The following is a 14,178-nucleotide window of genomic DNA, read 5'->3' on the forward strand; positions in this document are numbered from 1 at the left end:
CACATTCAATACACTCTACCTCTGAACTCCACTTTCCCCTGCTCCTCCTCCAGTGGCATCTGTCTCACTGACTCGTGCCCAACCTCCTCTGCTCCCACCTCCCAACGGACCTGACATGGGAGGCCAGCCGTACTCTGCTCTCCCGGTCCCCAGGGCAGACCCTACCCCCCACCCGGCGGTCCTGGTAGCTACGGTCCCCCGCCCCCCGGCATGTACAACAGCCCCCCGCCCGGCCAGATGTACGGACCTCCTCAGGGCGGTCCCTACCCACCACAAGGCGGCTACTACCAGGACAACCGTAACAACAACGGCGGTGGCGGCGCCGGTACGGGCATTCTCGCCGGTCTCGCTGGTGCGCTGGCGTGTTGCTGCTGCTTGGATTGCTTGTTCTAAGTCGGCACGCGATGCTGGCGAGAACAGTGGTGTGTGAGGGCGGCAGCGGCTTCTATATTCGCTCGACAGAGTGGAACCAAGACGCGGCCCTCCTCGCGACGTCGCATCACCAGACATGGGGACAATCAGTCACAACTTGTTCTTTTCTGTTTTCGGTCCACCGGCGTCAAGGAACTGCAATGTTTGCGCGGTATAATACAGAAAGGAGTAGGCAGAGAGGAAGCTGCTGCTGAACGTTTCGCGCGTGTGGATAGAGGCCCAGCACGACGCTTCACGGTTCTTGGGGAGGCGCTGTGTAGGATGTCTTTTTTCTGTAGGCTTGGTTGTAATCGTTGCAGGGCGCGCGTTGGAGGAAGTATTACACATCTTCGCGCCTGCAAGTGGCCCGTCGAGCCCTTCGGCAATAATTCCATATCTTTGTCTGTCAACCATTTCATATGGATATGTGCATGCATGATACTCTATTTGGATTTCTTCGCGAACCACAGGCATGTGGCAGCTGGAGCTGGGTGGCCGCGAGAAACCAGAAAGATTGGTCTTTCTGACGTGTAGTCGTGGTGGTCGGTAGTGACACCCTTATTTTTCAGGATCTTTTATTCAAGAAGATGTACATCTTTCAGCTGCTGCACTCATGAGACCGGATAGACGATCTGGAAATAGTGATCAAGGTATCGAACATTGCAGTTGGGTTCTTTTCGAGAGCTTGCTACAATACGGAACGTCGCGTACCTGTTTCAATACCAAGCTATATTATATGGGAATCAACCACCTAATCTGAGTACCCTTTAATTCATCAGCCTGTTCGTAGTTTCTGCAAACCAAGAGAGGAGTTTCGCACCTCCTCATACACAATACGTCCACGATGTATCTGTGTCAATGGATACGTCCTCACATGCATGTTGGACGGCGACGTGTTGAGGGTCAGCTGTTCCCCGCCACGCCACACCGAGGTCGGTAGAGACTTGGCACTTGCTGACCTAATGCACTGCATTCGTCATGTACCTAGGTAAGGTAGCTTGGCAGGTAGGTGAAGGCACGGAGGATCGGTGGAAGGATGCCAATCCACACAGCGATCTTTGAATCGTAGCATTCCGCCCGATCTGGCCTGCATATTTGTGTGCAGTACCTCTTACGTACGTAGACGTAGATTGTCTGTTGCGACATGGTGATAAAGATGGTTGACGATGAGGATTCTGAGAGTGCTATGTTTCTAGACAAACAGCTTGGGGCGATACGTGTGTCACGCAATCATCCCAGCCGTTGATGCACATCGTAGATGAGCGCAAATATATTCCAAGAGACATGGCCACCCGGGGCTACCTAGATCACGGTGCTCCTTGCCTACGACGAGATGCAGCAGCCTTCCCGAGCAACGAGTGTTGGCGTCATGGTGCGCATCTACATGCCTGAGCGGCCCTGAGATGCCGAAGGGGCGTTCGGAATGTGCCCATTCAAGGTTGAGCAGTATCAAACGACACCCTGATTGCTGTAAGAGTGGCTGATCAGTGTCTGTATCAAAGGTACCAGCAGACGGCTGTGACCTGAGAGCGTTTCTTGCTGAGAAACACGCGGTGTTTCTTTCCCTGACTTATTGTCTTGAACAGTGAGTACAGCTTGAGAATCTCCCGATCGGCAGTCCTCCTCAGCACTGAGTCGGGAAGCGAAAAGTTAAAGCAGGGAGCGAGAGGATGTAACGGAAGCGCGGGCGGCCACGGCGGGCGATGCCATCTCGCTAGTCTATTTGATATCCACTTTTCTCGGGTTCGGAGACGATACGACCATGTCTGCTGTGAGGTTCCACCACCAGCGCATCGCCTGGCTTTTGCTTCGACTTGAGGTCGGCAGGGGTCCTGACGACGTGGCGATTCACTGACATAGAACGCCTGACAGGCCTGACATGGGGCTCTGGCGGGCGCCACCAGGGTAGCATTTTGGGCGGGCAAAATTGGTTCTAGACCTGTCAAGGTCAAATCTTGAATTCGAATGAAGCGCGCGCCGGATCTATTTCAGGTCGCCAAAGGGTGGTCGAGAGCTGGCTTGTGTTCAGCAAAGGCAATGATGGCGGCTAGTCAAGCTCAGGTCTTTGACGAACCAGAAGGGTATGAAGGGCGCTGTGCAGGCCAAAGGGTGCAGTGTCAGGGGCAGGGGCTTGTTTCGGACAAACGTCTCCAGGGCCAATGAAGCCGCTGATGTCACTGACCCCAGTTGTTCTTTCCAAGATATGGTCCCTGTCGCGTCGGATGGCCAATCAATGTGCCCAGATCCACTTCCCAAAAGACCAAGAGCACCCGGCGCAACGATTCAGTGGGTTCCTTCACGGTCTGTCTACGGCAGCTTGGGCAGGTACGTCTGGTTCACAGGCAAAGTCGCACCCCATCGCCAGAAGCTATGTGCCATCCATGCCTTCAAAGAGGCCTGGGGAATGACGAACTGGCCGCCAGTGACGACGATCCCCTCTTGAACTCCCTCCGTCCCTATGAAACTCCACCTTTCCTACATTTTGGCTCCCTCCTTCTCCCCACACCTACCACCCGGATCGTCGACCTCGTTCCTTATCTTTTAGCGATCATTGTGTTTTTTAAGGCATTTGCACCTATTGTTCTATTGGCACACGACCATTCTCTCGGAGTGTACAGTCACCCACCTACCTACTCCACGGAGAAATAGAATTGACGGCACGATACTCATCTCCGCTTCCATTACGCACCTCCGGAAACGCTCCTGGCTCAGCAGACTCACGACAACCCACAAAATTAGGACACAGCCGGCATTCTTCCTCTCCATCCAACGATAGCATCGCAAAGCCCGTCAACCAGGTCAGAGCAAGATCTGCTTGACCCTGGGGCTTGTCTCCTGCAGCGACCATGTCAACCCAGGGGGCGCCTGGCAGCGCCGAATCAAGAGCAGGCACAGGACTCAATGCTTTCCTGGCAGCCTTGGCGGCCTCCGTGATCATTTTCGCGGTCCAAATCAGTATCTTCCTCCTACTACGGAATAAACTCGCCCGCATCTTGTCAGTCCTCTTCCCTCTCTCCCTAGTCTATGGTCCATATTCTAATTGATGGCATGGTAGCAAACCAAAAACGTATCTCGCCCCCGAGCGCGAACGAACAGATCCACCGCCACGGAATCCTGTACAACTCATCAAAACATTATGGACCTTCAGCGACCGCGACATTATCAGACGGTGCGGCTTAGATGCTTACTTCTTCCTACGATTTCTCAAGACGTTGCTCATCATCTTCGTCCCCATGATGTGTGTTCTGATACCTATTCTGGTTCCCATCAACTATATCGGCGGCGAGGGCCAGGACGTCATTGGCGGTCGTCCGAGGGGGCAGAACAGCACGAGCGGTAACAACAGACAAGCCGGCCCTCCACGAGGCCTTGACACTCTCACCATGTCCAACGTTTCACGCGAGAATTCAAGTCGGTACTGGGCCCATCTGATCATGGCAATTTTGGTCATTTCCTGGGTATGCGTCGTCTTCTACTTCGAACTCCGCGTCTATATCAAGATTCGCCAAGATCACTTGACAAGCGCTGAACACCGCCTCCGTGCTTCCGCCACAACTGTCCTCGTCAACAACGTGCCCCCAAAATGGCTCACCGAAGAAGGCATCAGGGGTCTATTTGACGTCTTCCCGGGCGGCATCCGCAATGTCTGGCTCAACAGAGACTTGGGCCAGCTCCTGGAAAAGATCGAGCTTCGTACTCAGATTCACCAACAGCTCGAGTCGGCGGAAACGGATCTCATCAAGATGGCCAAGAAGAATCAACTCAAGCAGAGGAAAAAGGACGAGAAAAAAGCCCGCAAGGCATCTCATGGCAAGGCGCCCACCAAGGCCGACTTGGACCTCAGACGTAAACAAGAAGACGCCGCAGCGCATCAAATGGCTGAAGCGGGACAGGGCGTGAGTTCTGGCGCACACGAAGAGGTGCCACATGACGTCAGTGAAGCCGTCGGCCAGCACCAGCAGAGCGGGAACCGACGAAACAGCCATGTCCACATTGACGGCGACGACAAGCTAGAGCGTGAGAACGGGAGCTTTGGCTTCGGCTTGCTAGGAGGCGGCCTGGAGAAGGTCGGGCAAGGCCTCCGTGGCGGTGTGGGCAAGGCCGGTCTGGGCTTCAAGGCGCTCGGCCATGATGTTGAAGACGGTGTCAATACCACCAACGGCTTCATGAGAATCAACTCACCAGGTGCCGGCGAACACGCCACATACGCCCGAGGGTCTGCCGACCACGCACGCATCCAGGCTGTGAGGGAAGAGAACGTTCGACCAGGAACTACCGACAGCGCCGAGTGCCACTCGAGGACAACAGATGCGGCTGAGAGAGTGCACAGCACTCATTCGCGCGACGCATCGGACACATCACAGATCGTCAAGGCTTTCTCCAACTACGACACTACTGCAAACGGGAACACTATCCGCAAGGTCAGCAACTTGAACAATCTATACGACAATGAGAAACGGCAATGGTATCAGTTCTGGCGAGCTCCTCCCGGCGGATTCGCGTCGCCTGTCCCTCAAATGCAAGAGGGGTCCGAATTTCCATTTGGTCAAAAGAAGACTCCCAAAACTTTCGCCGAGCGCGTCAAATCCTGGATCCCAGGGATGGGTGGTGACGAACTGCCCGCCATTGAGTATGATCCTGCTTCGTACTCTGGCAAAGACTACCAGGCCACCGATGGCCTCGGCGAACCGGACGCTGCTTGGCGCAAATACGTCAAGCCCAGCAAGCGACCCAGGCATCGTCTCCCGCGATGGGGGTTTCCCACTTGGCTTGCATGGCTTACCTTTGGGAAAAAGGTCGACACAATCTACTGGTGCCGAACAGAACTTGCGCGTCTCAACTTGGAGATTCGGGAAGATCAGGCGCGCCCTGAGCGCTATCCACTCATGAATTCGGCGTTTATTCAGTTTAATGAGCAAATCTCGGCTCACATGGCCTGCCAAAGTCTGATTCACCATCTGCCCAAGCAAATGGCACCCCGCGTCAACGAAGTCTCGCCTAACGATGTCATATGGAGCAACATGGCGATCAAGTGGTGGGACGAGTGGGTCCGGACCGGAGCAGTCACCTTGCTCATCACGGCCATGGTCATCTTCTGGGCTGTCCCAGTTGCTTGGACGGCTGCGCTTGCCAACATTGACAAGCTCACGTCCATACCATGGCTCCGGTGGATCGAGAATAACAACACGGTTTATCAGATTGCTGGTGGTGTCGCTGGTATTCTTCCGCCTCTCATTCTTGCCCTTGTTCTCATCCTGGTCCCCATCCTGCTGGACTTGCTCGCCGACTTCAAGGGCGCCAAGACGGGCGCGCAGAAGACGGAATTCGTGCAGCGTTTCTACTTCATGTTTCTCTTCGTCCAGGTCTTTCTTGTTGTCTCCGTTGCCAGTTTCTTCGCCGGCGCTGCAGACCAATTATTTGCGAACCTGCAAAAGTTCAACGAAGTCGACTACATCTGGACAGTACTAGCAGACAATCTGCCTCAGGCTGCAAACTACTTCTTCTCGTACATGATACTCCAGGCGCTATCATCCAGCTCCGGTGCGCTGCTCCAGATTGGTGCTCTTCTGGTTTGGTACGTGCTGGCGAAGATGCTGGATACAACAGCCCGCAATAAGTGGACTCGTAACACAACTCTGAGTGGCATCAAATGGGGCCATCTCTTCCCCGTTTACACCAACTTTGCCTGTATTGGGCTTATCTACTCGGTCACTGCGCCCCTTATCAACATTTTTGCCTGCATTACCTTTGGCCTTCTTTTGCTGGCTCAGAAGTATTGTCTGCTCTATGTCGTGCGTGCCGGGATCGACACTGGCGGTGTGTTGTATCCACGAGCCATCAACCAGTTGTTTACCGGGCTGTATGTCATGGAGCTCAGTATGGCTGGCATGTTCTTCGTTGCGAGAGATGTGAACAACCGGCCCCAGCAGCCACAAGCCATCATCATGTTGGTCACTGTTGGTCTTACCATTTGCTACCAAGTCTTACTGAATCGGTCTTTCTCCCCGCTCTTCCGCTATTTGCCGGTGACGGGTGAAGACGAAGCCGCGATTCGAGACGAGGTCTTCCACCAGGAGCAACTTCGACGGTTTGGCATGGTCGAAGAGACTGATCAGGATACCGACGGTGCTGATGTCGAGAAACGCCACGATGGAAGCATCGGCGACTCCCGTGGCAGAGAAGACGACGAGATTGAGCTTCAGGGACTGTCACGCAACGATACGAAGAAGCGAGGATACAACCCTGTCAAGGGAGTTCGTAACTTGGCGGTCAAGGGAGGCCAAGGTATTCGCAATGTTGCTACATGGAAGAAAGTGGAAGCGCCCTCGGCCGTGAGAAATGCGGCGTACTATCGCAGACACCAACGTCAGAAGGACCTGGAGGCTCAGCGTGCCATAGGAGAAGCTCTGTACGGGGGCGTCGCCGACGAGATTGAGGACTTGATGCCTGAAGAGAGGAATGCACTGGTGCAGGAATCATTCAAGCATACGGCACTTCGAGCCCGCATGCCGACTGTCTGGATTCCTCGCGATGACCTGGGTGTCAGCGACGACGAAATTCGATTGACAAGAGAGTATACCGAAAACATCCACATCAGCAACGAGGGGACCGCATTGGATAGTAAGGTCCGGGTTGTATACGGGCGGAATCCTCCTGACTTCTCAGAGGTAGATCTGATTGACCTCTAATCAGGCAATTGCAGTTTCTTACTTCACGACACGACGACGAATTTGGCCTTTTCAGCATTTCGCATTACAGACGGGCCAAGCCATGCTTGACAGGGCACCACAGGCCGTTTGAGCATACTTATACCCCGGCGCATGGGGTGTTTCATAGCATACATAGCAACAGGTTCTTCTATTTTATTATCTTTGACTTGAAGATGATTACAAACTCACAAAAGTTTGTTCGGCATTTGATTCGGCAGCGCCCGCATACGACACAATTAATCATGACGTGATGGATCAGATCCCCCGCACGAGATTTCCGATGAACCTGTCGTCCTTTGCCTCACATGTACAACATTGTCCACTTCATCCGCCATTCATTAGAACAATAAACACCGATTGTCGGTCTTGGAACACGAATCGCTACGATGACACACACTGGCCGAGCCACTGCCACCGTCAACGGTGTCACCGTTGCCGAGACTACCGAGTGGGAGGAAGTAGAGGGCAATGTGTACTTCCCGCCCGGATCGCTGACGCGCGACCTCTTTGAGGGTCCGACGGGACATTCTACGCACTGCCCATGGAAGGGCGATGCACAGTATTACCATGTCAAGACTGGGGGTGCGTCCCCTCGCGGCGCTCTTGCATGACTTTTTGAGACGAACAGGCGGGGCCTGGGTTCTGGTGGCACACGCTGACATGTGTTCGCAGACACAAAGCTGGAGAACGCGGCTTGGTATTATCCTGACACGAAGGACAAGGCGAAGCATTTTGAAGGCTATGTTGCTTTTTGTACGTTGTCAGACCCGAACTTTGCGTGCTAGGACTGACTGGCGATAGACAAGAGCAAAGTTGACATCAAGACGGAATAGTCATGCTTCAGATTAGGGGAGCACACATGTGAAGTAGCCCGGCGAGTATTCTGACGGATGAGCTGCGAATAAGAAGCTGGAACAGAGGACCATAGGCCAGTCACACTTTGTCGAATGCGCAGCGTTCGGCGATGCTCTTCAATGTTCTCCTGCGCTGTCTATCGTATCTTAAACCTCGACCAGTTGCTCTTCCTCGTCTTCCACCTCCTTGACCCTGGACTCTGAATCTGGCTCCTCATCCGCCATCAACACCTGCACCAGCCTGTCGCATGCGTCTCTCACCTCGTCATCATCGACCCGCGAGTGCGTCTCCCGGATGATGGGATACACCTTGACCTCCCTCATGAGGTCGCGTCCGTCCCTCGTCGTCGTCAGCAGCATCAGCGTCTCGATATGCGTCTGCATGATGCGCGGGTCCGCGTCGCGCTTCTTGCCCGGCGGCAGCAGCTGCAGCTCGGGCAGCATGCCCATCGTGTCGTCCTCGTCGTAGTCCTCGTCGCCCATGATGGGCAGCAGGATGTAGGGCAATATGTCAATGTCGTCGGTGGCGAGAAAGGTCTTGTGCGCCGCGACCTCAAAGGCGGCGTTCTTGATGGTGCTCGCGACGCCCTTGCGGCGAATGTCCGACTTGTGCTCGGTGAAGACGCGGAGCTTGGCGAGGGGCACGACGTCGTCGTAGGCCTGCTTGGTGACGAGGTACTGGCGGATCTCGGTGTGCTTGGCGAGGTCGGCGAAGAGGTAGGCGAGGTAGTCGTAGTCGGCGGCCTTGTTGTAGGTGCCCTCGGCGCCCTTGACGAAGAGGTCGAGGAGCTGGTTGATGACCATTTCGTTGGACTGGAGCGCCTCGGGGGGCGGCTGCTTCTTGTTGAAGATTTTCTTCAGGCCGTCCCATTTGGCGAGGTTGGCCAGGAGCATGGCCAGCAGGTTGGCGTTGGGTTCTGTTGGTTTCTAAGGAAGGGGTTCAGTTTCCATGGGTTCGGTCATTTGGGAGTTTTGTGATTTGACTTACAACGACCCTCGCGAGAACGGCGTCCACGAACTTGTCGTTGGCGGCAAGGAGTTCAAGAACGTCTTGCTCGCCCGACAGGTTGACCAGTATTGTGATGGCATGTTCAGCAATTTTCTTCAAAAAACGTTAGCATCTGTCCAGTACATTGGCCGAGTGAGAGCGAGTCTCTTACAGGGTGATCTTGCGTCAACAATGTGAGATTCTTGACTGGCAGTAAGTTCTCAGTCTTGAAGATGGCCGGATGTGTTGTTGAGTATGGAATCAGATTCTCCACGGCGAGAAGCCGAATCTGGGGGCTCGCACTGGCGATGAAGCCGACGAGCTGTCGCATGTCAGTCATGGCCGGCACGGCGAGCCAAGAGAGCCTGTTGCTGGCCTACATACCTCCTCTAATTCTGTGGGCATGTTCAGACTATGATGCTTGTGACACCTATGGATAAAATATATAGTGCAAGGGAACGACGTGCAAATAGAGCAGAGACTCGGTCGACTGTTACCTCATGACGGTTTACTCAAAGAGTGATGAGTTTGAGGCGACGAAGTGATTCGAATGCCATGGTGGGGGGTTTGGCGGGGGCACATCGAAGGACGTCAGACTTGGGAAATACGGGACACCTATTGGACAAAAGCTGCCGAATACTCCACTTATTCCCTTCCCGAACTGAGGGCACTAATCGCGGGGCAAGTGCGATAAGAAAAAAATAAAAAAATCTGGATCGTGCTATCAACATCGCAACCCAAACTCGACGAGTGCCTGATTGAAGCCCCCTTCACATCGCCGGGACACCTGATTCGACCGCACAAAGAGCCATCCTCGACGACCAAAGACCGACGGCACAGACAACATGGGCAAGGCAACGCCATCCACCGACCGCCAAGCGCGGCGCCACAACCCTCTCCAGGACGACATCCTCGCGACCGGCATCCTGAAGAACAAGGCGCCCAAGGTCAAGAAGGGAAAGAAGACCAAGGAAGACGACGAGAATTATGTCGATAACAAGCAGAGCCAGAACATCCTGAGGTTGGGTCGCGAACTTGCCGAGGAGGATGAGGGGCCGAAACCGGTAGCCAAGCCCACGGTCGACATGTTCGGCATTGAGGCGAGGTACGGTATCGAGGCGCCCGACGAGGACCGCCAGTACGATGACGACGAGGCGTGGGGCGACGAAGACGAGGTCGTAGAGGAGATCGAGTTGGACCCTGAGGATCTCGAGATGTACCGCAAATTCATGCCCGACGCAGGCGAGGAGCCGTCAGACATGTTGAGAGAGGCCGGCTGGGACACCAAGGGTGGGGACGACGACATGGGCGGCGGCGGCACCAACCTGACCGAGCTCATTCTTGACAAGATTGCCGCACACGAGGCCGCCGAGGCGCGTCGCGAGGCTGGTCTGCCGGTAGACGATTATGAGCTCCCCCCTAAAGTTGTCGAGGCCTACACCAAGTGAGTACCCGCCGGGCGGACAGTGCAGAATTCGCAGATTGACAGCAGCGCAGAATTGGCCAAATTCTCTCTCGCTACAAGAGTGGCGCCCTCCCGAAGCCCTTCAAGATCCTGCCGACGCTGCCGCACTGGGAGGACATTATCGAGGTGACCGAGCCCGCCAAGTGGACGCCAAACGCCGCGTACCAGGCGACGAGGATATTCACCGCCTCGACCCCCGCCACGTGCCAGAAGTTTATGGAGATTGTCATGATCGACAAGGTGCGCGAGGACATTTACGAGACCAAGAAACTCAACGTCCATCTTTTCAACGCCCTCAAGAAGAGCCTCTACAAGCCCAGGGCCTTCTTCCTCGGCTTCCTCTTCCCCCTGCTGTCCAGCAACTGCACGCTCCGCGAGGCACACATCATCTCGGCTGTCCTCGCCCGGGTGTCGGTTCCCGTTCTGCACTCCGCCGCTGCCCTGAAGGGCATCACGGAAATGTAAGCTGCCATGCCATGACCGAGGCTTTGCGAGAATACCCCATGCTGACAGGACTATAGCGCCGCGCAAGAGGCGTCGCAGGGCACCGAGGGTGGTGGTGCTGCCAATGTGTTCATCAAGACGCTCTTGGAGAAGAAGTACGCGCTGCCCTACCAGGTCATCGACTCGGTCGTCTTTCACTTTTTGCGTTTCCGCAGCGTGGATCCCGCCTCGGTCAAGGAGGGCCAGGCCGTGTCTGGCGACATGGTCAAGTCTCTGCCCGTCATCTTCCACCAGAGCCTTCTCTCTTTCGCGCAGCGCTACCGCAACGATCTCAGCGAGGACCAGCGAGAGGCGCTTCTCGATCTGCTCCTGACGCACGGCCATCCTGCCATCGCCCCTGAGATTAGGCGAGAGCTCATTGCCGGCAGAGGACGTGGCGTTGTGGCCGAGCCGGAGGGTCCCGCATTTGACGGCGACGACACGATGATGGATCTGTAATTTCCAGAAATGACCCCAGCATTCGCTTGACGACTGGCACTTTCGGGCACTCCTCTTTTTCTTTTTTTTTTTTTTTAACCCCGGAAGGCAATGGCAGGCATGGCATCATGAGGAGGCGTTCAAGGGTTTTTGATTTGATACCCGCCAGTCGAACGGCGATCCAGGCGGTTCCGAAAATGACTTGGACGGGTAGCCACAGCTCTGGGCACCAGCTGTTCGGTGGCTAGCACCTACCTTACTTATATGACTTATCTATGATCCAGACCAACACCGGGTCACTACTTCCCGTGATCCGACCAAGAGCTGAAGAAACCACATGGCGCCCTGAAACGGCTGGCATCAAAGTTGCGGTTGGGCCATGGAGATGCGGTGTTCTGTCTCCGCCTGGCCACTCCTTCGAGTAGACGAAATCCTAGCATCAACCATGACCTTCGGCGTGAGCATCCATTACACATCGCCCCTCTGCAGAATGGCTTGATGGGTGTTCCTCCTATCCTACTGTTACTGCTGCAGTAGACTTCTACGAGCTTTGGCGCGCAATCGGTGGGGACTACGCACAAGAGCCATGGCTTCTACATATCCCCCACCGAAAAGACAGGCGCCGTCTTATTTCCCAAACAGCCGTAGGCGAAGGTAGGGGAACTCTACATACAGGCGCCGTGCAATCATCAGGTCAACCTAACGTGCCAAGCAGCAGCTCTTCTCGTGAAGCAGATGCCTCGCGTCGCATCTCGTTCCACACTGCCCTGCTCGAAATCAGCCCTCACGTATCGACACCGAGCTGTGATGGATCAAGCACACCGAGGCCAACCCAGATGGGTGGATATTTCGGTAAAATCCCGATCAGCCAACCACACACGTCCTCATATCGAACGGTCGCGAGCAGCCAGCCGGCACCGCATGTAAACACCATACAGCGCAACCTTGACCCGCCTCGTCCAGCCCGAGAGGGATGCGAATAGGTATGGTTTCCCGAGGGCTACTGGGCTGAACGCGAAATAGCCGTCGTCGACCTGCGCCGAACCACGCCAAGCAAGCTGTTCAGCTGGCGGAGTCGCTCTCTCAAGTCCATCAGCGATCCGCCAGGGCGTCGCATAGGAGGCAGCGATGATCACGGCCCGTCACCCAAAAGCCTCACGCCAAAGGCACAGCCTTTCATGACGTCGGCGCCAAACTCGCCTTCACTCTCGATGCTGAAGCCCGCCACGCCGATGAGCCCTTATGCCTCGGAGGAAGCCCACGTCGCGTCTCTACAAGGGCCCTCATCGCAGAAGCTGCGTGAATGGAGCGAGAGCTCTTTCAAGAGCACGCGCCGAGGCGTTCCGAGAGCTGAAATGGACGACATCTCGCCTCTCGATGTCGTGTTTGGGGTGCAAATATCCGAAGAGAAGGAAGTCGCGGCGACGGCCACGACGGGCCTCAGACGGACGCTCTTGGGGCGAACATTGCTTGACCGGCTGCAAAACAGATCACCAGCGCGTCTGCCCAGCTCGCCCGCGAGCTCCAAGTCTGATCTGGCGTCCAACGACAGTCTGCCCCATGGATGCAGCCCTCCAGAGAAAGCTCCAGTGGAGAACGGAGCAGACCCGCTGCGCGCAGTCAGGAGTCTGGCTAGATCAGCGTCGTGGCTCAAGGGCGAAAGCGGCAGCAACAAGTTCGGCAAGAGATGGTTCGGCAAGGCACCCTGGCATCGAAAGGAGTCTGGTGCCTCGGCCATGAGTGCTGCCAGTTCGGTTCGAGGATTACTCGCCGGAAGCACACCACCCGTCACACCATCCAAGGAGATGCAGCTCGGTGCGTAGCATTGCTTGTCGTGTAGCAGTGCTTCTCGAGTAACATTGCTTCTCGAGTAGCATTGCTTCTCGAGTAGCATTGCTTCTCGAGGTGGGGTCCACGGCTAACCGACGAGATGCAGACTACTACACCTCTGGCTATCCAGGAGGGGTAAGTTGTGACCCTCGCATGCACCGTCGTGCATACGGTACATTGGACCCCATGACTAACACGTAACAACGCAGGAAGCCACTCGTATCAAGACGCCCCCTCTTGTGGAAGATTCTGCTACCGGGCACCCCAGATCCTTCTTTTCCCAAACCCGGCCGCCCGGGAACCTGGAAGGGGCCGACTCGTGGACAGTCATCTCGGCCTCGCAGAAGAGCTCGCCCAGGTCGACGACGTACAGCCAGGAGGGCGGCCACTTGTCCAAGACGAAGGAGTGGTGGGAGGCGATGCCGTCGAAGCCCGTCAGGCGCAACCCGACAGACTCGGACCTGGGTGTGATGGACTTTGAATTTGATCTCCCAGAGCACCTCCCAACGAGTCCCACATGTCCAGCGAACAGCAAGCACGAATCCAGAGGATTGGGTGTTTGTGTTTATCATGGCCGTGGCAAGGGCGCTTCAGGTCTTCGAAAGGAGTTCAGGCCGAGGCGCGAAGGCTCAGAAGTGTCCATCACCAATGCCGACTATGACGGAACGTGATGCAAAGTGGGACAGAAACAAGAGGCAGCACCAACTACCTGTTCATGGTCAAGAGTGGTGGGCATGACGGATGGAAAAAGGCGAATGTTGGTGTCGTGCTGTGCTGTGGGCGTCGCTCTTTGGAGCTTTGGAGGGTGCAGGATAGCGATTCCCTGAAGAACAAACAATGACAGAGATTAGGCCATTATGATTAAAGACATGTCTCTGTTGATGCTCCGCAGCATCGAGACGTGAGACGTGAATGGGAGAGAAGAAAGTAATTCCGATGCGACAGAAATGGGATCCCTCAAGGTAAGGCAATGTGAAGGCAATGCTGGCGGATAGTTGC

The 14,178-nt window shown here is 55.5% G+C and overlaps 6 protein-coding genes across 6 annotated transcripts; 5 read left to right on the plus strand and 1 right to left on the minus strand.

The window, feature by feature from the left end:
* Positions 1-237: 237 nt before the first annotated feature.
* VDAG_00676 (uncharacterized protein) lies at positions 238-819 on the plus strand (the record flags this gene model as incomplete). Its single annotated transcript, XM_009652053.1, has 1 exon — positions 238-819. The coding sequence occupies one exon, from the start codon at positions 238-240 to the stop codon at positions 391-393; it is 156 nt and encodes a 51-aa protein (XP_009650348.1). The 3' UTR covers positions 394-819.
* Positions 820-3,257: 2,438 nt separating this feature from the next.
* VDAG_00677 (uncharacterized protein) lies at positions 3,258-7,288 on the plus strand (the record flags this gene model as incomplete). The annotated part of the gene is made up of 2 exons (XM_009652054.1): positions 3,258-3,406; positions 3,467-7,288. 2 exons carry the CDS (start codon positions 3,258-3,260, stop codon positions 7,098-7,100), a joined length of 3,783 nt encoding a protein of 1,260 aa, XP_009650349.1. The 3' UTR covers positions 7,101-7,288.
* A 136-nt stretch (positions 7,289-7,424) lies between these two features.
* On the plus strand, positions 7,425-8,146 carry VDAG_00678 (uncharacterized protein). Its single transcript, XM_009652055.1, has 3 exons — positions 7,425-7,703; positions 7,794-7,874; positions 7,923-8,146. The coding sequence occupies exons 1-3, from the start codon at positions 7,508-7,510 to the stop codon at positions 7,952-7,954; spliced, it is 309 nt and encodes a 102-aa protein (XP_009650350.1). The 5' UTR covers positions 7,425-7,507; the 3' UTR covers positions 7,955-8,146.
* On the minus strand, positions 8,123-9,368 carry VDAG_00679 (HGH1 protein; the record flags this gene model as incomplete). Its single annotated transcript, XM_009652056.1, has 4 exons — positions 8,123-8,902; positions 8,964-9,077; positions 9,136-9,285; positions 9,348-9,368. 4 exons carry the CDS (start codon positions 9,366-9,368, stop codon positions 8,123-8,125), a joined length of 1,065 nt encoding a protein of 354 aa, XP_009650351.1.
* Positions 9,369-9,808: 440 nt separating this feature from the next.
* Positions 9,809-11,634, plus strand: VDAG_00680 (bystin; the record flags this gene model as incomplete). The annotated part of the gene is made up of 3 exons (XM_009652057.1): positions 9,809-10,407; positions 10,461-10,889; positions 10,950-11,634. The coding sequence occupies 3 exons, from the start codon at positions 9,809-9,811 to the stop codon at positions 11,368-11,370; spliced, it is 1,449 nt and encodes a 482-aa protein (XP_009650352.1). The 3' UTR covers positions 11,371-11,634.
* Positions 11,635-12,084: 450 nt separating this feature from the next.
* VDAG_00681 (uncharacterized protein) lies at positions 12,085-14,093 on the plus strand (the record flags this gene model as incomplete). The annotated part of the gene is made up of 4 exons (XM_009652058.1): positions 12,085-12,201; positions 12,333-13,164; positions 13,286-13,314; positions 13,389-14,093. The coding sequence occupies 4 exons, from the start codon at positions 12,085-12,087 to the stop codon at positions 13,848-13,850; spliced, it is 1,440 nt and encodes a 479-aa protein (XP_009650353.1). The 3' UTR covers positions 13,851-14,093.
* Between the last annotated feature and the right edge of the window lie 85 nt (positions 14,094-14,178).

The sequence above is a fragment of the Verticillium dahliae genome, genomic scaffold (genome assembly GCF_000150675.1).
Source record: "Verticillium dahliae VdLs.17 supercont1.1 genomic scaffold, whole genome shotgun sequence".
NCBI classification, from domain to species: Eukaryota; Fungi; Ascomycota; class Sordariomycetes; order Glomerellales; family Plectosphaerellaceae; genus Verticillium; species Verticillium dahliae.